This window comes from Pteropus medius, unplaced genomic scaffold (genome assembly GCF_902729225.1).
Source record: "Pteropus medius unplaced genomic scaffold, Ma_sr-lr_union100, whole genome shotgun sequence".
NCBI classification, from domain to species: domain Eukaryota; kingdom Metazoa; phylum Chordata; class Mammalia; order Chiroptera; family Pteropodidae; genus Pteropus; species Pteropus medius.
In genome coordinates, this window is record NW_024342473.1 from 14197614 (window position 1) to 14225093 (window position 27480).

The following is a 27480-nucleotide window of genomic DNA, read 5'->3' on the forward strand; positions in this document are numbered from 1 at the left end:
AGATAAATGAATCCTACTGACTTTTTAGAAATTCAGAAAATAGGTATGCATGTTATGACCAGATGAAAAGTGGTTTTCATTAGCGAGACTTATAGAAAACCATTTGAAATGGGGCAGATTATCATTTTTATTAACTCTTTTCTCGGTAGGATTGTTACTTTTATAACTGATTAGAGTGAGGAATGGCAAAGAATACCTTCAGATTGTGTGATGTGAATTCTGATTATAAAGAAATTTGTTATGTAGCATTAATGAACATCTTGCAAATATTCCAGCATATGTAAACTAGTTAATTTAATTTCATAAATAATCTAGTGACCTCTTCTAAATTTTATGTTAAATCGATTAATAATTTGATATGTAATTATTTCGTACAGCATGTTTGTGAGTCTGAAGACAGGGAAGAAGTGGTGGTGTGTGAACTGTGTGAATGCAGTGTTGTCAGCTTCAATCAGCACATGAAGAGAAATCACCCAGGCTGTGGGCGTAGTGCAAACCGGCAGGGCTATCGCAGCAACGGCTCCTATGTGGATGGCTGGTTTGGTGGTGAATGTGGGAGTGGAAATCCATATTACCTGCTATGTGGCAGCTGCAGGGAGAAGTACTTAGCCCTGAAGACCAAATCCAAGACAACAAGTTCTGAAAGGTACCTTGAAATTATATGGATATCCAGACCTTTTTCATGTGAGGAGTCACTTTTCAACTTTTTCTAAAGTCCTATGATTGCCAAATTGGGGTCAGGAAGGATGAAGGAGGTTAAGGAATTCATGTTCCTGTCAGAGCTGGGGAGCCTGTAGCCCAGGAACAGTGGTATGTCAGCAAGTGCTTTACTGGAGTTTGACTAGGTTAAGCTTTGACTTGTTGACAAGTTGTGAATGGGGTCCTTGCCTTAACCTTTTGGAGGCTTAATGGTCAATTTTTTTCATTGGTGTTTTTCGTCATATTTTTGACATCTTAATCGAGATCTTTTTCCTTAAGGAAAAAATAGACTGTTTTAGATTAAATGAGCTTCTGTGAAAATATTACTTTTTTATATCCTCGAATAGCAATTAATCTCTAGTGAGTAGGGTTTTTGACTTATTGTCAACTATTGAAATATTTAAGCTGTTCTGGAATAGGTTTTGATTTTTAAAAAGTTGTTGGTGACCTAGAAATCTCCCTAGTAATTTGGTAAAATAGTCATTGATTTTATGATCATGTGTTTACCTACATACCAACTGTTTTATTGCATTAGCCCATAACATGAAACATAATTTATTTTGTGTTGCTTCATTAATGGCCTTTTTAAATGTCCTAATGACTTAAATTGCATTTTTGGGTACTAACTATTTTATATAAAAACACAATGTTCTTCATGTTTGGTGCAGGTACAAGGGGCAAGCTCCAGATCTAATTGGCAAGCAGGACAGTGTATATGAAGGTAGTTGTTTTGAGAGCTTCTTTATTTTACATGTATTTTTATATATACCTTTTGTTTAACATCTGGTTACTAAAACTTACCTTCATGCATGTGTGTTTATTTTATGTACATGTTAACTTAAGCTTTCTCTAAAAAACTCGAGGTAGTTTGATAGCAACAGCTTTAGTTTTATACGTTAAAGGAAAAGGAACTCAGTTTGAATACTAGCTTTACCACAGAATGTCATTTCTATGTGGAATTTTTACTTTTCAAAGTATGGAAGTGTATATGTACATTTTCATTTTCGATCTTAATTGAAGAAAGTTAAAAAATATCAAAGTGAGTGTCGTTTTATCTGGAGCATTCATTTACTTGAAATAGCTCATTCCCTAATGATTATGAACAGGGTTAAAAACTCTTTATTGGCCCTATGACAGTATTTTTTTATTAGTGGAAACTTCTATTACCAGCTGTAACATTTGCTATTAATTTTAAATGAATTCGACTGCTCTGGCTCCCTTTCTCTTCTCATCTCACTGTGCCTCAAGAGTGCAGTTTGGTTGGGTCACCAGAAGATGGTACCATAGTTCATTTTGTGGGCACTGGGCTTTCAGTCTCTCTGTATGTTAGACATATCTAACAATAACTACTGCCAGCAGAGTTATAGTTATGTCATGTTTATAGTCACATACCATATATCTATTTATTTAAATTCCAGAAGACTGGGACATGTTGGATGTTGATGAAGATGAAAAACTAACAGGTGAAGAAGAATTTGAATTACTTGCTGGACCACTTGGTTTAAACGACCGACGTATTGTACCAGAACCAGTTCAGTTCCCGGACAGTGATCCATTGGGAGCATCAGTAGCAATGGTAACAGCCACCAACAGTATGGAAGAGACTCTGATGCAAATAGGTAAACTGAAATGCCGACTAGCATGGATTTAATAAGAGTCTATATTAATTTATTTATTTGATAGATCAATAATAATAAATAAGGTAAATAATAATAAGAAGGGTTCAATATTGTCCCACCCCATCAAATATCTTTAGCTAGTTGTTTTAACATGTTGAAGGTATAATGCAATATTGTTTTGATTTTTTTTTATGAAATATTGAAGCGATTAAAAAATTTATAAAATACAAATAAGGGTGTTTTTTTTTTTTTTTAAACTTTGTGATAAGAGAATCCTGGAACTGACTAAAAACTTTTGCAGTCTTTTTTTATTTGGGTGAGAGGGTATGATAACTTTTTGCTATAGGGAATACAAAATAAAGAATTGGGGCAGTATTGATGACTCAGCCCTTTATGTGTACTCAAAGCATATTTTTAAAACTATCTTTCCTATGTTTGTTAATATCAGTAGATGTGATTCATGAGCAAAATAAAACCAAAAAAAATCACAAGTATATTCTATAATAAATTGTTGACTTAGAAATACCTATTTCTCCCAAGAGATTTTCTGTATAACACAGTTCCAGATGAGCAAAACACATTGGTTTGCCATATTTCCTTGCAGCCTAGAACTTAGGTAGAATGGGAAATTTTTTCAGTAGTCTAGATATTTTTTTCTTACTATGTTGAGAGCTAAACAAAATCTTATGTTTTTCAGGTTGTCATGGCTCTGTAGAAAAGAGTTCCTCTGGGAGAATAACATTAGGTGAGCAGGCAGCTGCCTTAGCAAACCCTCATGACCGGGTGGTGGCTTTAAGGAGAGTGACTGCTGCTGCTCAAGTTCTTCTGGCCAGAACCATGGTCATGAGAGCTCTGTCTCTTCTTTCAGTCAGGTAAGTGTTACTTTGTGTCAAATGATGCTAAGTTAGATTCTAGTACATATTAGACAAGAGTCTGATATTGTTTGGGAGAATGAGATAAGATTGTTAGAAACTTGAATATCAAATGATGCTGTTAGATTCTAGTACATATTAGACAAGAGTCTGATATTGTTTGGGAGAATGAGATAAGATTGTTAGAAACCTGAATGAAAAATTGGACATAGTCATCATTGTTATACATTCAGTCATTCAGTTAATACTAGGTTCTTTTTAGGTAGAAAATAATGCCGTTATAGTAATTGAATAAATTGCAAACATTTTATTTTATTATCTGAAATGGGAAACTAAGGTTGTTGTTCCATTTGGTACAGGGTAAAAATAAAAGGTCAAATGAGTTTTTGTAGACTTAACCAACTGTGTAGCTAAGTCAACTTGCAGATTCCATCATGGAGATTCTTGCCATGTTTGTGCTGTAAAGTATAATGTTTAAAAATGGAAGAAAGCCAAGAATACTTAAAAGACATCCATTTGAGAAATTGTTAAACTAGGATATTCAATGTCAGAAAACAAAAGGACCCTGAAAGAAACTCAAAATTTAGATGAGACTGTGGTATTGGCTCAAGAATAGACCATTTGGTCAGCTGAGGAGAAGAGTTCAGAAACTGACCCACATATACAGATAAACACTTGACATGGTTTGATTTGTGACAGTGTTTACACTGTAGAGCAATGAAGAGAAAGGATGATCTTTTCAATAACTTGGGCAGGACAGATGGTTTATTCACATAGGGGAAAAAAATGAATCTTGGCCCCAACCTCACACTATATAAAACAAATATTTCCAACTGGCTCTTAGAGCTAAATGTGACAGGTAAATCAATAATAAGGTAATGTAGGAGAATTTATTCTTGATCTTGGGACAGGCATAGATTCTTAAGTCACAAAAGGCATTCACTATAAAGAAAAATATTGATATATTGGACTGCATTAAAAAAACTTATGTTTAGCAAGAGTCATTAAGAAAGTAAAAACTCAGAAAGTAAAAAAAAAAAAAAAAGAAGCCACCAAATGGGAGGAGATATTAGCAATGCATATAACCAATGTAAAAAATTCCTATAAATAAGAAAAAGACAGACAACCTAAGAGAAAAATGGGAAAAATACAAAATAATATAAGAGAATTTCCAAGTGGCCAATAAACATGAAAAATTAGGTGTTCAACCTCATTAGTGTTCAGAGAAATGAAAATGAAAACCCAGTGAGATACTGCTACACACCTACCAGTATGGCTAAAATTTAAAAGACTGCGGGGAAAGGTGAGCATAATGATGTGGAACATTTAGAACTCTAATGCACTGCTGTTGAGAAAATAAGTTGGTACAACTTCTTTGGAAAACTGTTTGGTACTGGCACCTAAAGGTGAATATTAACATATTTCATGGCCCAGAAACTCACTTCTGGGTATACATTCGACAGAAGTGCTTTTATATGGGCACCCAAAGAAGTAAACAACATTCATGGCAGTGCTATTCATGATAGCACTGTATTGGAAACCACCTGATTTTCATCTGTACAGATAAATTTATAGTGGTAGGTTTTATTTATGTCAATGAAAATGAATCAAACTACTGCTATAATATTACAGCATGGATGAGACTTAAAAACAATGATGAACAAAAGGCAGACACAAAAAATACATACTTTATATAAGGTTCAAAAACAGGTGAAACTGATTTATGGCTTCAGAAGTCAGAATGGTGGTTACTTTTGAGGGCATAGTAACTGAGAAGGGCCCAAGCAGGCTTCTGAGGTGCTGGTAATATTCTGTTTCTTGATCTTGGAGGCAGTTGCATGAGTTTGTTCAATTTGTGACAATTCATCATGTGTGAACTTTGGTAATTCAGTTATACTTCAAGTATATATCAATATTTATTTTTTAAAAAGTTTCAGTAACAGTTTCCAGCTTACATAATATTTTTGGACATCTCTTAGGGTATGCATGACTAATGATATTGCAGCCTGTGTTTTCTTTTGATTGTTGGTACTATGGGTGATATGTGGGGTACCAAATGATCGCTTTAAGAAATCTCTTTTCTTTATCCAACTGATGTGTTTTCTTTTTCTGGAAGTGGTTCCAGTTGTAGCCTGGCTGCTGGTCTTGAATCTCTGGGGCTTACAGATATCCGAACACTGGTTCGATTGATGTGCTTAGCCGCAGCAGGGAGAGCTGGCCTCTCCACCAGCCCTTCAGCCATGGCAAGCACCTCAGAACGCTCACGAGGTGGGCACAGCAAGGCCAACAAGCCCATCTCTTGCCTTGCCTATTTGAGCACAGCAGTGGGGTGTCTGGCATCAAACACTCCTAGCGCTGCAAAACTCCTGGTGCAGTTGTGTACACAGGTAAGCTGGTTTTCAGTGCTTTTCTTGTTTCATTGCTTATTTCTAACCAATTCTTAAAAGAGCCTTTTGAGGTGAAATCTTTTTTTTTTTTGGTCTAAAATTATATATAAATATTAAACCTGTTTGTTCCAATTGCTTCTTCAGAACTTGATTTCTGCTGCAACAGGTGTAAATCTAACCACGGTCGATGATCCAATTCAGCGAAAGTTTCTACCAAGCTTTCTTCGAGGAATTGCCGAAGAGAATAAGCTTGTAACCTCCCCAAACTTTGTTGTAACTCAGGCCCTTGTGGCATTATTGGCAGACAAAGGGGCCAAACTGAGACCTAACTATGATAAGTCAGAAGTTGAAAAGAAAGGTAAGTTTCATACCATTTAATTTGTAGTCTCCTAATCAGTTTATAGTCTTCTAATCAATTTGATTCAAGTTTTCAAAAATGTGTTTTGGCATTGTTGTATGTGATAATTATATAACATCTTGTATACTTAAGTTTAGATCATAAAAGAAGTGCATGGATACTTTTTCATTGTGCATGGAAATAAATATTAAGAAAATAATACCAAATTAGTCTTGGTTTGAATCACCATAGATAATAATCGTTGTAGGTTTCCTTAATAAAATTTAGATGAAGGTCCTGCTATTTTTCTTTGTCTTAATATATAACACTTTTGATTAATAGCTTAATCACTGTTATCTACGCTTCTCATCGTCAGGACCATTTGGCCAAGAGTGAGGGGCCTTTGGATCTGTTAGTCCAGTCCCTTGACTGACTGTTAAGATCACTTTTGAGCAGCAAAAGACAAATGCTTATTCTTTAGGGCATGCACCTCTGCTATGGCCTTAAAATTATTTCTGCTGCATTCTCAGTCTGTGTGTCCTTAGAATAAAGACTATTGATTGATGTATATAGATCTATATTTGCTTTGAATCAGATTTATTATAGAATTTGATGTGAGATAAATGCTTTATACCTTTTATTCATATGTTACTGAAATGATTGCTTGCAAAAGTGCAAATTATTAAAAGATATGGGTTAACCCATTTTTGTTTTTTCACCACCGCCACCAGCTCTCACCTGGTTGTCATTTCATTGTTTTGTTTAAGCAGGTTTAACTGCTCAATTGTATGTCCATCCTTCCTATGATCCTTCTGCTGTAGGCCCTCTGGAGCTGGCTAATGCCCTGGCAGCTTGCTGCCTCTCCTCCAGGCTGTCTTCACAGCATAGGCAATGGGCTGCTCAACAGCTCGTTCGCACTCTTGCTGCACATGACCGTGACAACCAAACTACTCCACAAACACTTGCTGATATGGGAGGAGATCTAAGAAAATGCTCCTTTATCAAGTTGGAGGCTCATCAGAACAGAGTAAGTATTTTAGCCCCAGATGTATTGATCATCTTATGTAAGATGAAATAGTTTCTGCCTTCGAAAAGCTCAAAGTTTAGCTGTGTATCTTCTCTCTCTCTCGCCGCTCTCTCTCTCTCTCTCTCACACACACACACACACACACACACTTTGGTATCAGTATTTATCTGGTAGTTTACCAACTCTCCTTTCTCTGTATGTTGGGTTGACGTAATAGTATACAAATGGGAAAATCAGTTGAGGGAAGAGAAGAAAACCAAAAGGATAGTAGACTCACAAAAGTTGAAGGCTTATACATGCAAGAGGAAAAGAAATTGGCTTCACTATTTTAATCTAACCCACTGGGCCCTTGGGCAGTGACAAGGAAATGAAGACTGGCTTCTATTATTTAACTGATTTTAAAATCACTTCTTAATCTGTGTTATTTTATAAAACATAAATATGTTGAAGTATTTATACTTTATTGGATTAAATAAACATGTTTTTGAATTAAACAAACATGTTTAATGAAGATTCCAAGAGTCTCAGAAAATGCAAATGAGTTTGGGTATTATACTGCTTTTTACTTCAAATAGGTGTATATATATATATAAGCTAATTAGAAAAGAATGAGACCATGCATATTGCATTATAACAGGATACTTGTCTTACAATTTCATGGTAGATTTTTTTTTTTTTAATTTGATAGAACTTTTTCAAATGATAGAATCACTTGAATCAAAACTTGCTCCAGTATTGCTGAACTTTTTCAACTTTTCTAGGTGATGACTTGTGTTTGGTGTAATAAAAAAGGACTCTTGGCTACAAGTGGCAATGATGGCACCATCCGGGTGTGGAATGTTACCAAGAAGCAATATTCACTGCAACAGACCTGTGTATTCAACCGACTGTGAGTGCTAATGTCACCTCTCTTCTGTAACATTTAAAATAAGAGAATTCTAAACATGCTTCAACTTGGTTGTGTTAATGTAATCAAATTGTCACTATTTTTTTTTTAGTTTTTCTTTTAGAATAGGCTTACTATATCCCCAATGTGTGTTTTTTAATTTCCAGGATAGTAATTCAGCAAATAAAAATTTTAACTATCAATATCTGGACTTATTCAGAATTAAATCAAGATCTACTATCTAGCAAATAAACGTTCAGTTCAGTAAAACAGTAGGCTAATTTTCTACCATTCTTTAAGGATTATTTTGGAATTAGAGTAATATTTCTTCTGTAGCATCTTTTATAGCTAGCTATAGATATTCTTTCTTTGAGAACTTACCTAGAGATTAGGTAAACAAGAATCAATATATCTGAATAATAACCATATGTTCAATCCATATGGAATTAGAATGTCTTTTATTGACAAATTATGTACTACATTAAATGGTGAATGGTCTAAGCATCAGTCTTTTATAATTCTATATTTTTCACATTATAACAAACAGTAGCTAATATGTGATTGTCAAATACTGCTAGCCAAGCTTTTGAAATGTAAGAATCTGCTATTGTGTACTGAGGTCTAAATGAAACCCTTACTTTAAGGTTCAGGATTTAGTTTTGGATGAAGATTAGAATTCCATCCATATTTATTATATTCTAGGGAAGGGGATACCGAAGAAAGCTTGGGGTCACCTAGTGATCCAAGTTTCTCACCTGTTTCCTGGAGTATCAGTGGCAAATATCTAGCTGGGGCTTTGGAAAAGATGGTGAATATCTGGCAAGTTAACGGTAAGAGTCATGTAAAGACTAGTAAACTACTGAAGTTCCTTTTTAAGCCTTTTTCTTAGCCTTTTGAGTTCAAACAATAGCTTCCCTTCACCTTGAAACTTCCCTTCACCTTGAAATTTATTCAGCTGTGAAAATCTATGCATAATATGTTTAAATTAAAGAGAAAATGCTTATTTCCCTCCTCTCCTTTCTAGGAGTTTCAACTAACCTGGTAGTTGTAAACTAAAAATTCTTTTCATGTACCATTAAGTGTTCAGAGTAGGATTTGAGGAGAAGTAGCAGTCACTGAATTTTCAGCTATATATTCTTTTCAATCACTTGAAATATTTTCATCAATTTTGTCTGTTTCACAGGTACAAACTTGTCAATTTTTAATAATAATACCTCTCTGGAAAGTAAAAATTATTATTATAATCTTGGGCTTATCAATATCTTTGGTTTTGCATATTTGAAGAATGGCTGTTCTATTTCACATATTTAAAGGAATAGCTAGCTTCAACTGTAGGAAAATTTCTTATGTTAATATGGTTCCAGTAATTATTAGGAAAGGACTTAAGTGTTTTTGACATTCGAACACTGAGTATTTTCCTTTACTCTTTTACAAAGCTACCATTTTTTTCTCATTAATAGTTACTGAAAAGCCTATTAATTTGATAGTCTATATAGTATATAAATGAAAGATGCTGTCTTGCATTCATATTCATTAGTAGGCTATTATGAAATTGGGGACTGCTTTCAGTGTATATTAGAATTAAGTAGCATTTATTTTTGTTCTTGCTATTATTTTTAAGAATTAAATAACAACTAGTTAACATTTGTTTTCCTTCTTTAGGAGGAAAAGGGTTAGTAGATATTCAGCCTCATTGGGTATCTTCTTTGGCTTGGCCGGAAGAGGCTCCAGCTACAGCCTGGTCAGGAGAGTCTCCAGAGTTATTGCTGGTGGGACGGATGGATGGATCTCTAGGACTGATCGAAGTTATTGATGCGTCCACCATGTACCGTCGAGAATTGGAGCATTGCTATCGAAAGGATGGTAAATGACTGGACTTGTGCCTAGTTATGAAAGTGTTCCCCCCAAATAGACTTAGATTTTTGGCACTTGCTTTTAAAAATGCTGAGTAAATATTACTTTTGGCTTTGTTTTCTAAATTGTCCAGTTGGTATTTCATTTTAGTTAGTTACTAAGTTAAAAGATATTTCTCTCCCAACCCCTACCACTTGTCTCTGCCAGAAGAGATCTAATAGTGATATATTAGTCACTCATCCATTGTGTTAGTGTCTAAACACTTATAGCAGGTTCCAGGTCTCTTGAAAGTTAGGAATGTCCAAGAAAAAAAAGATAAGAATCATTGGTAGAGATGTTAATTGTTAACAAATGGGTGAAATTGAGGGAATGGGGGAAAGAGGAGGAGGGGAGCTCTGAGTCTGACAAGAGATACTATGAAGCTTATTTTCATTAATTTTCTCACTTTGTTCTCTTTGGATGTGTTGGCATCTTACTAGATAGTTTTTATTAGTTGTTTTAGGGGAGTAGGGTATTTCAGAATTCATAGCCCTAGCTTAAATGATAATGTTAACATAATAGAACAGTTTTGTTTTGTTTTGTTTTGTTTTAGTTTTTTTAAATAGGTAATACATTCATAGGGTTCAGTCATTTTTTAAGTTTAAAAAGGTATACAGTAAAAAGTTTTTTTCCATCTACTCAGTTCCCATGTTCCCATTCTACTCCCAAAGATACTGTTTTTTACTCTTTTGTTGCTGTCCAGTGTTATATATACTTAAAGAAGCAAATATGAGTATAGATTGTTAGAATAGAATATGTTTGATAGAATATGAAAACATACCGAGTGGGTAATTTTCTTTCTATGACTTGGGTTATTTTACTTCTCAGTTTCAGGGTAGACCTACCGAAAGAAAAGAACCTGGTACAATTACTTAAAATCAGCAAGAGAATTCAAATTTTGTCTTTCTTTTTCAATAACTACCTGAAAAGAATGAAAGATTAAAAATGAGTTAGCCTTGTCACTTATAAATAACACTTTTAAAGTGGATTACATGAAATCTCTGCTGTGCTGTAAGCCTACATTTTGTCTAAATTCATTACAGAGTTATTTGAAAACTTACTTGCAGTGGTTGCAGTAGCATATGTTTGTTGCAAAACTTCTGTTTTTTAAGTTAGACAATGATAATAAGACTTTTTTTTTTTTTAAATTTTCTTTTGTTCTTATGTTAGTGTCTGTAACTTGCATTGCTTGGTTCAGTGAAGACAGACCATTTGCAGTGGGATACTTTGATGGAAAATTGTTGTTGGGAACAAAGGAACCACTCGAGAAAGGAGGCATTGTTCTAATTGATGCACATAAGGTAAAGCATCTTTACCAGATGGTTATTTTTTCTTATTTCTTACAATAGTATTCCTTGATACTAGTTTTTTTAAAAAAAATTTTTATAACAGTCATTTATGATTTAATATTCTATTGTTATACAAAGTCTGTGGACCATTTACATACATGGAAAAATCTATGTAAGAAAGCCATCAAGCCAAGAAAGAAGTAAAACCAAAGCAGTGAAATAGAAACATCCTTGGAACATCTCTTGTCACACTAACTCCCACTAATACAAGAGATTTCATCTGTGAAGAATGATTCCTTGACATTAAACAAAGGTTGCCATTTCAAATGCTTACAGGGCCAAGTAGGCAAGTGCCATAAATGCATGAAGCCAGGAGTTGGAAGTTGAGAAGGAGGGTAAAAAAATGTCAGAAGAACATAATGATAACAACCGTATAAACACAAATAAAACATACCCCAGATTCTCATAAGTATTTGCTATGTTAGTATGAAGGGTGTGTTTTTTTTTTTAAGTTTTTTCTTTTTCCTATTTTAAGGTCAATAAAAAAAACTTAAAATGCTAATGAGGGATAACATATTCCTTTAAAATCAGAATTTCATTATTTATTCAACTAACATTTATTGAGCTTTGACTGCCACAAATACATATATTGCAGACCATATTAAAGGATGAGTTGGTCTAGTGATTGAGAATGATTTGAACAAAATGTTAATTTCCAAATAATTGAGTAATAGAAGTATAGGTTATAAGTATTAAGTTTAAAGTATTTGTGCAGGAAGCATTACTATGATTTTTTTTTCTTCCTCTGCCACTTTAAGGATACTCTTGTTAGTATGAAATGGGACCCAACAGGTCATATTCTTATGACATGTGCCAAAGAAGAAAATGTGAAACTCTGGGGGCCTATTTCAGGATGCTGGCGCTGTCTACATTCACTCTGCCATCCATCTATTGTAAATGGCATTGCTTGGTGCAGCCTCCCAGGGAAAGGATCCAAGCTGCATTTACTGTTGGCTACGTATGTTCTAAATTTGTGTGTGTCTTAATTTTTATATTAGTATAGACTGTTACTTGCATTAAATGTGGCTTCTCAGTAGTCTTATTAAACAGTTGATTGCCAGTTACTAGTCTTAAAATGTGTAATACCATACCTAAGATCACCTTAGAGAAATAAAGAGCAATTTTCCTATGTGAAACTTGGTATGTAATCTTATCTGGATATGATGTTAGAATATCAGTCTTAGCTGTATTTCTTATAAAAGATTATAGTATACCTACTACAAATACATTTTTAAAATAACGTTTTGGTAGACTTAGCAGGTCTTAATTGATTGTTATTTGAAAATATTTTTACTTCTGCATATTGACATGTTTTGGTTTTCTGTGATTATTTTTTTAAGTGGCTGTCAGAGTGGCTTAGTGTGTGTTTGGCGTATTCCACAAGATGCTGTGCAAACCAGTGTAGCTAGTTCAGAAGGATGGTGGGACCAGGAATCAAATTGCCAGGTAAATCTTCTGGTGTTTTTGAAGACCTTATATGAAACCATTAATGATATATGTTTTCAAAGTAATCCTCCCTTGATTACTGAGATACTATATCCCAAAGGGCAAGTTCCATTAGGGAAACATGGATAATTGTCATGCTTTGTTAGCTTAATTTGTTTTATAAGTCAGAGACACTATAATTGCTTATTAAGGTGAGATAGTCAATAAATATTGAGTGGCAATTATTTATGGTAACGGATATGATCAACACTACAGATAGATAAGTCCTCGGTTAAGTGAAATAGGAACACCACAGGAGCACACCTAATCCAAAGTATCTCCTACTGATACCAGAATTCCACCTATGAAGAGCAATTCTTTTACCTTAAACAGAGGCCACAAATTCAGGTAGATGCTTATATAAGACCATCTAGGCAAGTAACAAATTCCTGAAGCTGGGAGTTGAAGCGTGTAGAGAAGGTTTTAAAAAAAAAAACAAAAACGAACACACACAGAAGAACAGAAGTGCACATGCTTCCTATAATGGGCACAGTTGCCACAAAGCTGATTGTCACCCTCAAGAACTGAGAGCCTGTTGCTACTAAATTGTCTAATTTTTTCAAGATAAGCCCCAAATCCAGTGTTTTAAGTAAAATCTCCCAATACTAAACATTAGTACCCAACTTAAAATTTTTTACAGCACTGGATAGCCAATCGGATTGCATCCTTGAGCTACTAGTTTGCAACCTCTGTTGCTCTTTCTTTTGTTCATGACACAAATACCCCAGAAGAAATAACACTTTATGTCGTCTTAAATGAGGGAGCTTAAGGGGTGAGGAGGGATGGTAGGTAGTTCACTAATGGGAGGAAAATATCGCAGAGGTGGAGATGGAAGCACTAACAATAAATTTAGTTTGTTCTTTATCCTAGAGAGTATTTGTTATTTAGGGTAGTGAGTCCTTACCTATCTCACTTCTAAAGCCTGAAAAGCAAACATGAAATTAGACATCTCATGACAGAATCATCTGCAACAAAAAAAAAGAGACTTGTTTGTATAGAACCAGTATGTACAATTCACAAATGTTAGGATCTAAAAATGAAAATGACGTAAAACTAAATTTATGAAATTAAAACACACTTTAAGAAGTTACAATTTTCTTATCTTTGAGGGAAAGTTGGAACTTAGAAATGTAGTCCTTTCTGCCAATTTGAAGAGTAGGAAACTAGCTTAGAAGTATATCAAAAAAGATGACACTCTCCTTTAACAAAGGAGAACCAGGTTAATATTTTATTTTCTCAGTCAGGCTTATCTTTCTGAGAGTTGTCCTTCCCTCTTCCCCAATGTTATGTTGAAATATAAAATTTCCCAGAATGAATTGTAAATCTTGAATCTGTTTATTGTTTTAATTTCAATTTATGTTAAAATTAAAAATGAATTGCAGGATGGATATAGGCCACCAGCTGGAGCCAAGTGTGTTTATCAATTGCGAGGACACATCACCCCTGTCCGGACTGTTGCCTTTAGTTCCGATGGTTTGGCCCTGGTGTCTGGTGGACTAGGTGGGCTCATGAACATTTGGTCTTTAAGGGTAAGAGTATTGATGTTATTTTTATTTTAAAAAGTATTTTTACATTAAGTTACATATGATAAAAATTGACCCAATGAATTCTAGGAACATTCTGTGTAATATCTTGAATACTGGAGAAACTCCTTTCAGAATCCTCCGTTTTTGATTTTTGATGATAAGTATTTTTCTTACTGATGATAAGTATTTTAAAAGTCATTTAGGCTAGTGAGTAATAGGTATATAATTGGACATTATCAAATGTAGCCAAAGCCTAGATTTTAGAATATGTTTTTGTGAATGCGAAGTATAAATTTAAAATGTAAATAATAACTAAAGTTAAGTAATGCATATTGATAAATACATCTCATTTTAGGATGGCTCTGTCTTACAAACTGTTGTGATAGGCTCTGGAGCTATACAGACTACAGTATGGATTCCAGATGTTGGGGTTGCTGCCTGTTCAAATAGATCAAAGGTAATTTGCAATTATATCAGATCGTAGGGTATAAGTCTGTAAAGTTTCTTAGAAATCATAGTCCAAGCATCCCACTTTACAGAGAAGAAAACTGATATTCAGAGGGATTATTACTTGCCCAAAATAATGCAACTATTTAGTGACAGTAGGAAAACTAAAACCCAGGTCTCCTGATTTATTATCTAGTACTCTTTCTGTTATACGCTGGACCTTGGTGAAATGCTTAAGTATTGAATGACTTCATTTCCATTGGAAGTTATAAAGTGGATTTTGATTTTTTGCAATGATTTTTGTGATAGCACACAAAAAAAATCCTGCCTCAAAAGAACTTTCCCTGAAAAGGACTACCTTAAATATACAAAATATATTTTGGCTTCCAAATTGAATATTCTAGTAAAGAATACTAGCCCCATTATGAAATAATTCTGTGACATGACATCATCCCCTACACTGTTGCTTTTTATACCCTTAATGAATAGAGCCAATGTACTGCTCTGGTTTATATTTTGTGTGATTAAATGATATTAAAATATCATTTAACCTGCATGAATAGTCCTGCTAGAAGTAAAATATAGAATCAGACCCTAGGCAGTAGTGGCTTATGTGGACTAAATCCATGGAGCCACAGATAGAATAGTGCTGCATCTTTTGTAGGTATGCTCCTCATCAGGCTGAGTACTACTTCGTCCAGTATCCCTGTGGTCATGTCAGACTTTTAAAATATACTAGATACCTTGTCCTACAAGTCCTATGTAATAGCAAATAATTACTGTTGTCTCTTAGAACAATCAACTAATCCAAGATAGTGCACAAATTTTATGGTTATTTCTTATTCATTTGTTTTTACTTAGACAAAATTTAGGATGTTTTGAAGTTCATTGGCATGGAAAGTACAGCATAAAAGAGACTCATGGACATGGATAGTAGACTAGTGGTTACCAGAGGGTAGAGGGGAAGCGGGGAGGCAGATGGGGTAAAAGGAGCCAAATATGTGGTGACAAAGAAATCTAACTATGGGTGGTGAACACACAATGCAATGTATATATATTCTTTACTGTGGAATTATACACCTGAAACTTACTGGATTTTGTTAACCAATGTCACCATAAAAAAAAAAAAGTACAGCATAAATGTGTAAAAAGTGAACATGTTTAATACAATTACTGGAAAGAATTTCTTAACTATGAATGGTCATAGAATTTTCTCTCTTTTTATCTTTTATTTAAACAAATCATGTGACATATTTTATTTTCCATCAGGATGTTTTGGTTGTGAATTGTACAGCAGAATGGACTGCTGCCAATCATGTTTTAGCAACCTGTAGGACAGCACTGAAACAACAAGGTATTCTGGGATTAAACATGGCTCCCTGCATGAGAGCATTTCTGGAGCGGCTACCCATGATGCTTCAGGAGCAGTATGCCTATGAAAAGGTGATTGATTTCACTCACCCCTACAGATTTACAAATGCCTAGTGACTTAGAATTTGAATTACAGCTTTGAATTTATCCCTTAAGAACATGAGGTCTAAGGAAGATATGTGAGGCTCTTTGGGCAGAATCAAATGAAGATAAGTCATGTTTTAAACAGATTTTCAGTAATCCTAAGTCTACTCCAACTTTATTTTAGTGAGAATAAAGTTTAGAAATAACCCTCAAATTCATATAGTATTTATATCATTCTTTTTCAGATTATTTATTTACACCAAAATGTCTTAAAATACCTTTACCTCAGAGTATCATCTTCATTTTTTTGTGTTGTGTGCCATCCCAAAGTTGGGAGGTGGGAGTGGATATGGGTGTCAGAGCAAACATCCTCTCCACTTATCAGGTGAATCCTTGTAGAAAGTTGTATGAAAGAGCTAGGGTTGAACTGAGTAGAGTCATTAAATACTAGAATGAGAAATCATAGAATTTGATCCTGCGTAGCCTGTCTTCCAAGCCTCACTAGTCACAGTATAGAGCTTTTGGGTTTGGTTTGGGTTGGTTTTTTCTTTTTCTTTTTCTTTCTTTTCTTTCTTTTTTTTCTTTTCTTTCTTTTCCTTCCTTCCTTTCTTTTCCTTCCTTCCTTCCTTCCTTCCTTCCTTCCTTCCTTCCTTCCTTCCTTCCTTCTTTCCTTCCTTTCCTTTTTTTTTTTTTTTTAAACGGCATTAACATAATCAGTTGTTACCACATCCAGTTAATTTCACTGACAGATTTACCCAGGGTTTCTTTTCTGAATCAATTAGTCCCTCTCTCACAGAGATGCTCTACTACAACTAGAGAGCATCATGAAAGGATTTTCCTTTGATGGCTACCAGGCTTCTCTTGGTAAATGAGGAATTGTGAGAGAGAGGAAGTCTCCGCAGTTCAGTTATTACCTGTCTGCTTTTTTTTTTTTTTAAATTCAAGAAAAACTGATGAAAATATACTTAATACAATGTGCTATCTTAGATTTGATTTTGGAGCAGAAAAGGGGTATTAGTGGGAAAACCAAATAAAATTATGTTGTTCAGTTAGTATGAATGTTAATTTCTTAGTTTTGATAAACGTACCACGGTTATGTAAGATGTTAACATTAGAGGAAATTAGGTGAAGGATTTACAGGAATTCCCTGTACTATCTCTGTAGCTCTCTGTATATCTAAAATTATTTCAAAGTAAAAAAATGATTAACTTTAAAATTACAGGCTATCAGATCGCAGTAGGTTAATTTAGAATATTTGGCATCGATTCTTCAACATAATGTCCTTGGTGTTTTCTCTTAGCCTCATGTAGTTTGTGGCGACCAGCTTGTTCACAGCCCCTATATGCAGTGTCTGGCTTCCCTTGCTGTGGGGCTTCATCTGGATCAGCTGTTGTGTAACCCTCCAGTGCCACCACACCACCAGAACTGCCTCCCAGACCCTGCATCCTGGAATCCAAACGAGTGGGCCTGGTTAGAATGTTTCTCAACCACCATAAAAGCTGCTGAAGCCCTGACCAACGGAGCACAGTTTCCAGAATCTTTTACTGTTCCTGATCTAGAGCCAGTTCCAGAGGATGAACTTGTATTCCTAATGGTAAGTGTAATATGAACTGCTGTTCTTTGTAGCTGAGATTATATCATGGGTATTTAGCATGTAGCAGTCCCTCAGTAAGTATTTGCCAGCTTAAATAGCTAGAAGCATATCCTCAGATAAACTTAAAAAATTTTTTTTTTTCAAATAGTCACTTTGATTTAATGGTAGGCCTTTATGGTGACAGGGATTGATTCTATGAGAACTGTGGAACTCTTGTAAACTTGCTGGCTCTCAATGGCATAGTCCTATATTTCCCCCTCTTTTTTTTGTTGTTCAGAAGTACCCTGTTAGTCACTTTATTTGTATATATTTTAGCATATTATCCTGGTCATCTTGTGAGATTTATTCCATGTACAGATTATAAATTATTGGCACTTCAATCATGTTTCTAATCAATAAGAATATGGAAGAGCATTCTAATTGTATCTGAGTGTCTAGCCATATAAACTGTGATGTAGATAGTGCAGGCCAGCACTTAATCTAACAATCCCCTTTACTTAGTGAAGGTTTATATATATAAACATTTGAGTATATAAATATAGACAAAATACAAAACAGACATGAATTGAGAGAAGTGATCTAAATGTAGAATATTTTAATTAGTAAGTATTCTTCTGAGCCCATTTGCCCCAAATCTGTCATTTTGTAGATGAGAAAACCGAAGCCCAGAAAGATGAAGTGACCTGCCCAAAGCTATACAGCAAGTTCTCAGGGCTGTGACTCCTGCACATGACCTTATTCCTATGGGTGTTCAGAAAACATAAATGGCTAGCTTTAAGTCACCAAGGCGATAGTGATAGTTGATAGTGAAAGTGTAAAATGAAAGGAAATATTAACAATGCATAAAATTAAGTTTGGTATGATTATAAGACTGCTCTTAATTTCTTATACTATTACCAAGTCCTTTTTGGGAAAGAAGACTTAGTTGTTAGAAGACTTAGTTGTTAGTTAAGAATACATAAATCTTGATTAAGCAGGATTGATCCTGATGTTTGCCCTGTCTTAACAGGATAACAGTAAATGGATTAATGGCATGGATGAACAAATTATGTCTTGGGCAACTTCTAGACCTGAGGTCAGTAAAGATGAAGATAACTATATAATTGTTTTTAGTATACTTTCTGATTTTAAATGCTTGTGCATTTGTGTCCTAGTGTCTCTCATAGGCACTGGCACACTTGGTACCCAATTCATACTTGTTTGAATGAATGGATGAATCTAATTTTGAGATGATTGTGGTTTTCTAGGACTGGCATCTGGGAGGTAAATGTGATGTCTACTTGTGGGGTGCTGGCAGGCATGGACAGCTGGCAGAAGCTGGAAGAAATGTAATGGTACCTGCAGCAGCTCCCTCTTTCTCACAGGCCCAACAGGTAACTAACAGGGTAAAGAAATGGAGAAGAAACTTGGGAACTGACAATTCTGATTCCCTTGCTGTCAGTAACTTACTGTGAGATAAAGTTTGTCCATTTCATAGTCTATTGTAAGGAATCACTAAAGAAAGTCATGATGTTACAGCTTTCAAATAAAAGCTCTCTAAGATTTTTATCAGACTTAAGTTTTGTTAATAAGTTTCTAAATTTTTCTTGTTTTCACATGTATTGAATTAACATCTTGATGCATTAGGCCTGTCCAAAACATATTTATAGAAGTTAAGATACTGCTAATTATTGGTTCTCTCTTAGGGCTATAGACTTACTGGGCTCTTTAACCAAATTTCATTGACACCTCTCCTCTCTTTTAATAATTGTGTACTATATTTCCAAACCCTTCCTGAGACCACCGCTTTCTCTTTCATTCTTTTATACCTCAGTAAGTCCCAGAATTCGCTATTCTTAGGCATGTATATCCCTTCCAGTTTCTGCCTTTTGCTGACCTCAAGCTCAGTCTTTAATATTTCCCCATCACTCTTTCCTCTTTCTTCTTTTATCTGTTTCGTTGTTCTGTTGTTATTTAAACTCTTCACAATTGTCTGAAATCTCTATAGATAACATGGTTTCAAACTGCTCTCTTAAATAGATGAGCCTCATACATCTCTTAGTTAAGTAAGCAGTTTTATAATAATCAAGGGCTTGCAGGAACCCTATAGTTATATCAACCCTTCCCCTGTAGTAAAAGGATAATATAATTGATGATGGTATCTTAGGTATACATGGAATTATTTTAAATGTTTACATGTTAAAGCTGTATAATAAAGGATAATATATTTAATCATGTGTTTTTATACTAGGTCATATGTGGTCAGAATTGTACCTTTGTCATCCAGGCCAATGGCACAGTGTTGGCTTGTGGGGAAGGAAGTTATGGCAGATTAGGACAAGGAAATTCAGATGACCTTCATGTACTGACGGTTATATCAGCCTTACAAGGTAAAATTATCCTCAACTAAAAGCTGGTCAGAAACTATGGCCTGTTTGCTTATGTTGGAACTCATCTCAAACCTTTGCTAGATAGTCATGTAGGAGTTTCACTTATATTTAGAGTCTCATTTAGGCATATACAGCCTTAATTTCCATGTTTTAAGCTATATTATTTTGCAAGCTATTTATCATAGTGGTAGAATTCAGTGGTATAAATAACTGTTTAAGACCCACTGAAGACTATATAAACAAATTTTTTTAAATTGGAAAACTGTAATTAGGCAACTATTAATAAAAGTAGCAATTGTGCATGTGTTTCATTAAAATTAAAAATCAGTTTATATTAATGTGTACAAAAGACTTTTAAAGGGCATCTCTGTCAGAATTCTTTGTGACTTGGAATAAGCTTACTTCTGGAGAAACCATTGCAGAAGCCCCGCTTTGTTCCTTAAGTTAACTTTTACTGACTCTGAAGCTTACAAAAAGAGCAAAGGGGTTTTTAAGGAAAAGCACACAAATGACAATTCAGAACCAATTTCTGAGTAGCTCTAAGTACTCTTCCTTGAGATCTAAGTGTGAAGACCATAGCAGTAAGGGTGAAAGGGCTGGGTTCCTAACTGGTTCTACAACATCTTTGCACAAGTTATTAGAATTCTTTGTAACTCAGTTTCCCCAATTATAAAAGTGTTGATGATAATATCTGCCTCACAGGTTCTATGTGAAAATAGAAAATGAGGTAACCCTTGTAAAGCATTTATAGGAGTAGCTAATACATAGTCCTCAGTGATTATACCTGCTCCTGTTACCTCCTCTTCCCTGTCACATCATTGTTTTATGAGACTGCACCCAATTTGCTAGGCTGTTGCTGCAAATCTAATTTAAAATTAAAAAATTGTTTTCATTTCTGCAGTTTTATTTTGGTATATTTCGATTCTGAGAGTATTCTATAGTAACTGCAAGTAGAGGGGAGTTTTAAAACATCCAGTGATTACTAATGGGTTTCTGCTCTGTTCCAGGCTTTGTGGTGACTCAGCTGGTGACTTCCTGTGGTTCTGATGGGCACTCGATGGCCCTGACTGAAAGTGGTGAGGTCTTTAGCTGGGGAGATGGTGATTATGGCAAACTTGGCCATGGGAACAGCGACAGGCAGCGGCGACCCAGACAGATTGAAGCCTTACAAGGAGAAGAAGTGGTGCAGGTCAGACAGAACGTGGATGAGTTTGCCTTTGAATGTAAACATACTAGTTGTCAAATCAAATTTAGGTAATGGGAAATAATAGTAAAAATTATTACACAATCATTATAAGAGATCCACTGTTTTGGGTTGTTCAGGCTCATTTTTGAGCTTATTAGAGTTTGGGGTTTGCTATTAGAATAGGCTCCTTTTTTCCTGAGCCAGCAAGCTGCTTGGCCCAGGCTAGGGTGCTGCAGGTCGTTGGAGGAATCAGTATGGGGTTTGGCTCATGCCACACAGTTCTTAATACATCGAAAAAGAGAAAGCTTTGCTTTCATACTGTCATTATTGTTACTAAGGCTGAGTTCATATACATTTTCCAGAGAATCCATTAGTAATCTAAAATAATATTGTAAATTGCATAGCACTTTATAGAGTTTACAAAATTTCCCCATTCAATATGTCACGTAGTCTGAGTCATCTGTATACAGCTGATGAGTAGCAACAGTTCTTCCAAGGTGTGCTGTTCAGCTTGGTCTTCCTGAGTGTGATGAGATAGCTCAGACTCGGAGGAGCAGGAGGGCCACTTGGGCAGATAGAACATACTGGTCTTGAAGATCCTGATTTGTCAGTTTATTCCTATTAATAACCCAAAATGACTTATTTCTTTCTTTCTTAGTATTCTCTCTTAAATTTTTTTCTCCTTGGTTCTGTCCGTAGATGTCTTGTGGCTTCAAGCACTCAGCTGTGGTAACTTCTGATGGCAAACTGTTTACCTTTGGGAATGGTGACTACGGTCGTCTGGGTCTTGGAAACACCTCTAACAAAAAACTTCCAGAGAGAGTGACCGCACTGGAGGGATATCAGATTGGACAGGCATGGAATAAGTCAATGATGTGTTCTATTTGGTCATAGTTTCTTATTTCCTCTGTGTGCACTTAGACACTCTCTTTTCAGGAAGAAAAGAATCACCAGTCATTTTTAACCTCACATATATTTTGCTTGGCCTAATTGATAGTTTCTCATGGTTTTTCCCCTATGAAAATTCACATTTTAACTCATTTGTTTGTCATTTAAGTTTGTTTGTCTTATTCGATTACATATTAATTCAGGATGTGAATATTTTAAAACCTACAGAGTACTAATGCAACTTGATTGTAGAACCTTTAAAGAATACAGACTTTTGTGACTCTAGTAGTCTGGAAGCAGACAGCTGAACTGCAGCATCACTCATAGCTACTGCTCTTAAGCAGTAGTTGTCCCTGTCCTCAATGTACACATTGAGACTATCTCTTAGCAAGGAAATAAGATATTTTTATCTTTTTTATATCATTCCTTAGACTTCTCTGGTATGAATAAGTATTTTTGAGTCATATGTGCTTTTCCCCTGTTTTCTATGCTCTCTGGTTCTGAGTTAGCCGTAGATAATGAAGGATTTCACTTTGAAGAGAAAAGTTATTTTTTTATTTGTGGACATTGGAATTATTTCTTGTTGACACATTTTGGTTAAAAAATGTAGAAGGCCTTGAAACCAATAAAAGTCTTTGGAAAAATAACCAGGCTTTTCATTGAAGTAGGTAAAAGGTCCCAGAAACAGGAGTATGTGTTTTAGGTATTATAGTTTGCCTTACTGAACACTCTGTTATTTCTCCAGGTGGCTTGTGGCTTAAACCACACTTTGGCAGTGTCAGCAGATGGCTCCATGGTGTGGGCTTTTGGTGATGGGGACTATGGAAAACTAGGCTTAGGAAATTCCACTGCAAAATCTTCACCTCAGGTCAGTATTGTCTTTAATCTAGGATTTCAGACAACATGGTTTTTGTCTGTCAGTACCACTTTTTAGTTGGAGATAATTTACCTTTAACATTTTTGGTAATCCATAATGAAGTTTAGAAGCTTCTGTTGCTTATTCTTATATGTTCAGCATTCTAGATTTTTATTTCAAATAAGCCATTAATAGCTAAACTGGATATAAAATTTCTGCAAGGATAAGTGTCTGTCTCTACATGGGCTGAGCACTGCAGGACTATCTTCTGTGTAAAGAAGAAATAGTTATAAACATATCTCCAGGGTGTCAAATGATGACCAACTTTTTGTAACCCTCTGCTTATTGCTGCCATTTCAGCATATTATTACCACTGAATTATACAGGTATGCACCTCCTTTTAAAAAAATAGAAAGGAAATCTGAGTGCATAAAAAATTAAGTTAGAAGCTGTTATTCACATTATAGAAGGTTTCTTGGCTCTGCAGAAGACTTTTTATACAATTTTTTATGTATGTGTTCCTAACATATTTAACAAGCAGCATGATTTACAAATACTCAATTTATAGTTAACTGCAGATTCACCATCATATATAGCCTGTGACATGTTGAAAGTTAGACTGGTGAATATTCAGCTAAATTTACAAAGCCAGGAAGCCTCTCTGAGAAACAGATAAATCAGTTACTATGACTTTTGAAAGCAGAAAAAGTCTAACTGGGAGCAACCCCTTTTTACATGATCTTCAGTGGTCTTTAAAAGGCCACAGGACTCTCTGTTTTCTGTTGCCCAGAAGAATGCTTCCACTTCACGTGAGGTCCTAGGGATTTTAGTCAAATGCTCCTGCACAGAACATGGATAAGTTCCCCCAAATTCAGGTAGTTTGCAGAGCAGCATGGGAAAATATTATTTAGGAGTATGAATTTGGGTGGAAACAGGTCAGTAACTATTAGTATCTTTATTGGAAGATAATCTTTGAGTTTATACATCTCATTAGGCAAATTCAAGAGGTTTTTCTTTTCCTTTTTGAAGTGTGCCTTACACTTTTATTTTACAGAAAGTCGATGTCCTTTGTGGAATTGGAATAAAAAAGGTTGCTTGTGGAACTCAGTTTTCTGTTGCATTGACCAAAGATGGTCATGTGTATACCTTTGGCCAAGGTAAGGCATTTTCTAAACATTACATTGCTTGCTTTGTGTACTCATGTATTATAGAAGCATTTGCCTTCCAGTTTTATAGAAAGTGCTCTAAATTTGAGTCATTTTTTGTTCTGGGTGATGAGTGGACACTATGAACTTCATTCGGTTCAGAGGAACTTTTCTGTTCCTCTCTGTGACCTTTGTCAGAAAGATACTCTCCTCCCCATTGATGGCCCCCCATGCCAGAGCCTTCCCTCTTGCTAGAAGAGTTCCTACAGAGGTCCTTCCCCCCTTCCTTTCTGTTGCCTCCACCGTGCTGTCACAGACATAGTCTTGACCACCAGAGCGCCTCTGGATCCTACCTCACTCCCTAGTCCTTTCAGGAACTGGTGGTTCAGGTCTTAGGAATTTATAGGCATTCAGGGTTCAAATCTTGAGTAGGTTCCTAATCCAGATATCCACAGTGGAATTCTCTGGCAACATACTCATCTTCTTAAGTGTAACTTCTTGGCAAGTTGGTAGTGATTGAGCGGTATGTGAGGCAGATGAGAGGAAGAGGAAGAAGTAAACCCTGATTGAAGTTTCTAGTTTAGGAAGAACATTGGTGCCATTGACTGAGGACAGGATGCTGATTTGAGTCATATTGAATTTGGGCCATATATTGTGTGTGTGTGTGTGTGTGTGTGTACGTGTGTGTACGTGTGTACACGTGCATGCATGTGTGTGTGTGCTTGTGTGTACGCATGCATTCGTATGGAGATGTCCAGCAAATTATTGGGGATTTAGATCCAGAATTCCAGAGAGATAATGGAGATAGAGGTTTGCATAATGTGTAATGATGGTAATTAAAGCCATATTAATAGGCTTTAAGAAATCCAAGGAGAGAGTATAGAATGAAAAAAGGAGGATAGAACTCTAGGGAATGTGAGCACAAGAAGAGGACTCAGAAGAGTTGGCTTGAAAGGAGTGGAGAGAGAGAGGTAGCCAGTGAACTAGGAGGGGAAGGAGGAGCTGAAGGTTTATCAGAAGGTTTCGTGGGGCTCTGTGGGCTGGAGCCTGGGAAAAAGGCTATTGAAATAGGCAGTTAGGGGCTACTCGTGGCTTTTTAGAGTACAGTTTCAGTGCAGTAGTGAAAGTGGAAGATAGGCTGTAGTAGGTGGCCAAGCCAGACAGTCCTAGAAGACATGGAGAAACTGGGGCTGGCCTGCACTCTGTAGAGGTTTGGCAGCAAAGGGAAGGGAAGAGGTTGGCTGGAAGTTTAAGGACAACACAGGTAGAATGACATCTTTTTTTAGAATGTAAGAACTTTAGGGCCTTTGTGAACTATGTACCAGTCCTCAAATATGAGGGTACTGGAGGTGCCTCTTGCTTTGAAATAAGCTACTAATTTTAGATTTAATTTTATTTATTTTTATAAATAAGGAGCCTGTGAAATTTTACAAAGAAATAGTTTTAAACTTTTTGTTCACTCAGAATCCAGTATACCTTACCAGAATAGCAGCTTTTGCTCAGTAAGTTATATATGTCATTGCTGTTCCACCATAAAAGTCAATGACTCATTAGGAAACATAAAAGGACTATGCTGTGCCATCCATCAGTTTCCCCTGCTATTTTCAGATCGCTTGATAGGCCTGCCAGAAGGGCGTGCTCGCAATCACAATCGACCACAACAAATCCCTGTCCTGGCTGGAGTGGTCATCGAAGATGTGGCAGTTGGAGCTGAACACACACTTGCTTTGGCATCAACTGGAGATGTATATGCCTGGGGAAGCAATTCAGAAGGACAGGTGAATATTTATCTTGCTTGCTGCTCTCATATTGTAGAAATCTGACAACAGTTCTTATTTGGGAAAGGACTAAGCTAGGAAACTCATGATATCACAGTGTCTCAAGCACATCACTTTGCCATGGGACTGATTGTTTTATGTGTCCAGTTGTGCATATCTCTCTTGATTGTGGCCAAGTAGGTATTATCCCATGAGTTAAAAAAAATCACAGAAAAGTGATTAAGGAAATTAACTGAGTGTAAGTATGTGTCTATAAACACTGATAGGCGCCTGACTCATAGTAAGCACCGCTTTATAAGTATTTGCTACTCTTTTCACCATCATCAATAATATGTGAGATTAGGTCCCAGGAGCATTCGTTGATCTGGAAAATGGAAAGAATAAAACAATGATACTTTTATATTTTATAATATGACAGTATACAAAGTATATTTGTGTTTGTGCAAGAAGTCCTGTCACTCCCATTACACAGAGGAGTAAAAGGTTGAGAAAAGACTCAAGGTTGATGTGTTTAGCCTACCCTGTATATGGAAGAGGGAGGGACTTTGGTGAGAGATATCTGAGATGCTTGCTACTGCGGTGGCTTTCAGTCCCACATCCTCTTCCTCTAAAAATCTTCTCTGGGTCTGGCTGCCCCAGAGCAGGTACAGGTACTCAGGGCCCCTCAAGTTCCAGGTTCAGTATTATCCATTGTAGCCTCATTTTGGCCCTGTTGTCTCATCACTATCTTAACGGATGAGGAAACTGCTCATCATTAGGGTTGCACATTGTCTTAATGAGAGGAGAATTGATGACGAGGGTACCTTTGGGAGGTCCCTGACAGGGCCTTGACATGGTCCTCCTTACTGATGTTGAGGTGCTTAGCTGCTGAAACACTGGGTGTCCTAGTCAGATGCTAAGAACAGAGATCTAGGGAAGATAATCTGCTTCTGTGTATGTTTTTATAATTGCTTATTTATTGTTACACAGGCAATCCATGTTGAAAATCAAGAAATCACCATGTTTTAAGTTAAAAGCTCTATAGAACATTCTGATATTTTTTTTAACTTTCTCAGAGTTAATTTCCTCTCCAGAAGTGGAATCCAAGGATGTGTTCAGTCATTAAGACTAATGTGCTAGATTTGCAGCGGCCTTGTTGTAGCTCAGCTTTTAGGAGACGATCTGATCTGCAAGGACCATTCTGATAGAGAAAATCAGAATTAATTTCATTATTTCAATGCTGTGGCTTGGTACAGATATTAATGTATATATATCTGCTACCATCTAAGACAAATTTCATCATCTTGACTTCCTCTCTTCCTCTTTCTAATTCAATCTGTGTGTATTTGTAATTTATCCTCAGCTTGGCCTAGGCCACACCAATCACGTTCGAGAACCGACCCTGGTAACAGTTTTGCAAGGGAAAAACGTTCGGCAGATCTCAGCTGGCCGCTGCCACAGTGCTGCGTGGACAGCACCGCCTGTACCGCCAAGAGCACCAGGTGAGGGATGAAATATCCATGCTCCTGCAGCTTCTCTTTCAGCAGTACCCCAGCTGCACTGTCTGCTTGCCAGTTTCATACAGCATCCAGACATCATTCTGAAACCATCAAAGCTTCCCCCACACAACCAAAGCACTCTTTGTGCTATCAGCACTGTAAATACTTTCACAGCAGGCAATTCTCCTGCAGAGTTCATTATGA

General features: G+C 36.0%; 1 protein-coding gene across 16 annotated transcripts in view; it reads left to right on the forward strand.

Moving 5' to 3' along the window:
• The window catches only part of HERC1 (HECT and RLD domain containing E3 ubiquitin protein ligase family member 1), a 163095-nt gene that overhangs the window by 123302 nt on the left and 12313 nt on the right, over positions 1–27480 (forward strand). For 11 of the 16 annotated variants that reach the window (XM_039865348.1, XM_039865346.1, XM_039865353.1 and 8 more), the window contains 26 exons: positions 378–646; positions 1368–1420; positions 2118–2318; positions 3016–3190; positions 5307–5577; positions 5722–5935; positions 6685–6941; positions 7703–7830; positions 8530–8657; positions 9490–9690; positions 10891–11021; positions 11828–12027; positions 12410–12515; positions 13937–14083; positions 14436–14537; positions 15797–15970; positions 17283–17576; positions 18586–18651; positions 18824–18949; positions 19807–19945; positions 20953–21134; positions 21831–21986; positions 22765–22887; positions 23930–24032; positions 25629–25798; positions 27141–27279. In XM_039865348.1, coding sequence (XP_039721282.1) covers positions 378–646; positions 1368–1420; positions 2118–2318; positions 3016–3190; positions 5307–5577; positions 5722–5935; positions 6685–6941; positions 7703–7830; positions 8530–8657; positions 9490–9690; positions 10891–11021; positions 11828–12027; positions 12410–12515; positions 13937–14083; positions 14436–14537; positions 15797–15970; positions 17283–17576; positions 18586–18651; positions 18824–18949; positions 19807–19945; positions 20953–21134; positions 21831–21986; positions 22765–22887; positions 23930–24032; positions 25629–25798; positions 27141–27279 — 4255 coding nt within the window. The remainder of the gene's footprint in view (positions 1–377; positions 647–1367; positions 1421–2117; positions 2319–3015; positions 3191–5306; positions 5578–5721; positions 5936–6684; positions 6942–7702; positions 7831–8529; positions 8658–9489; positions 9691–10890; positions 11022–11827; positions 12028–12409; positions 12516–13936; positions 14084–14435; positions 14538–15796; positions 15971–17282; positions 17577–18585; positions 18652–18823; positions 18950–19806; positions 19946–20952; positions 21135–21830; positions 21987–22764; positions 22888–23929; positions 24033–25628; positions 25799–27140; positions 27280–27480) is intronic. The other 5 variants (XM_039865356.1, XM_039865360.1, XM_039865361.1 and 2 more) reach the window with 2 other exon arrangements.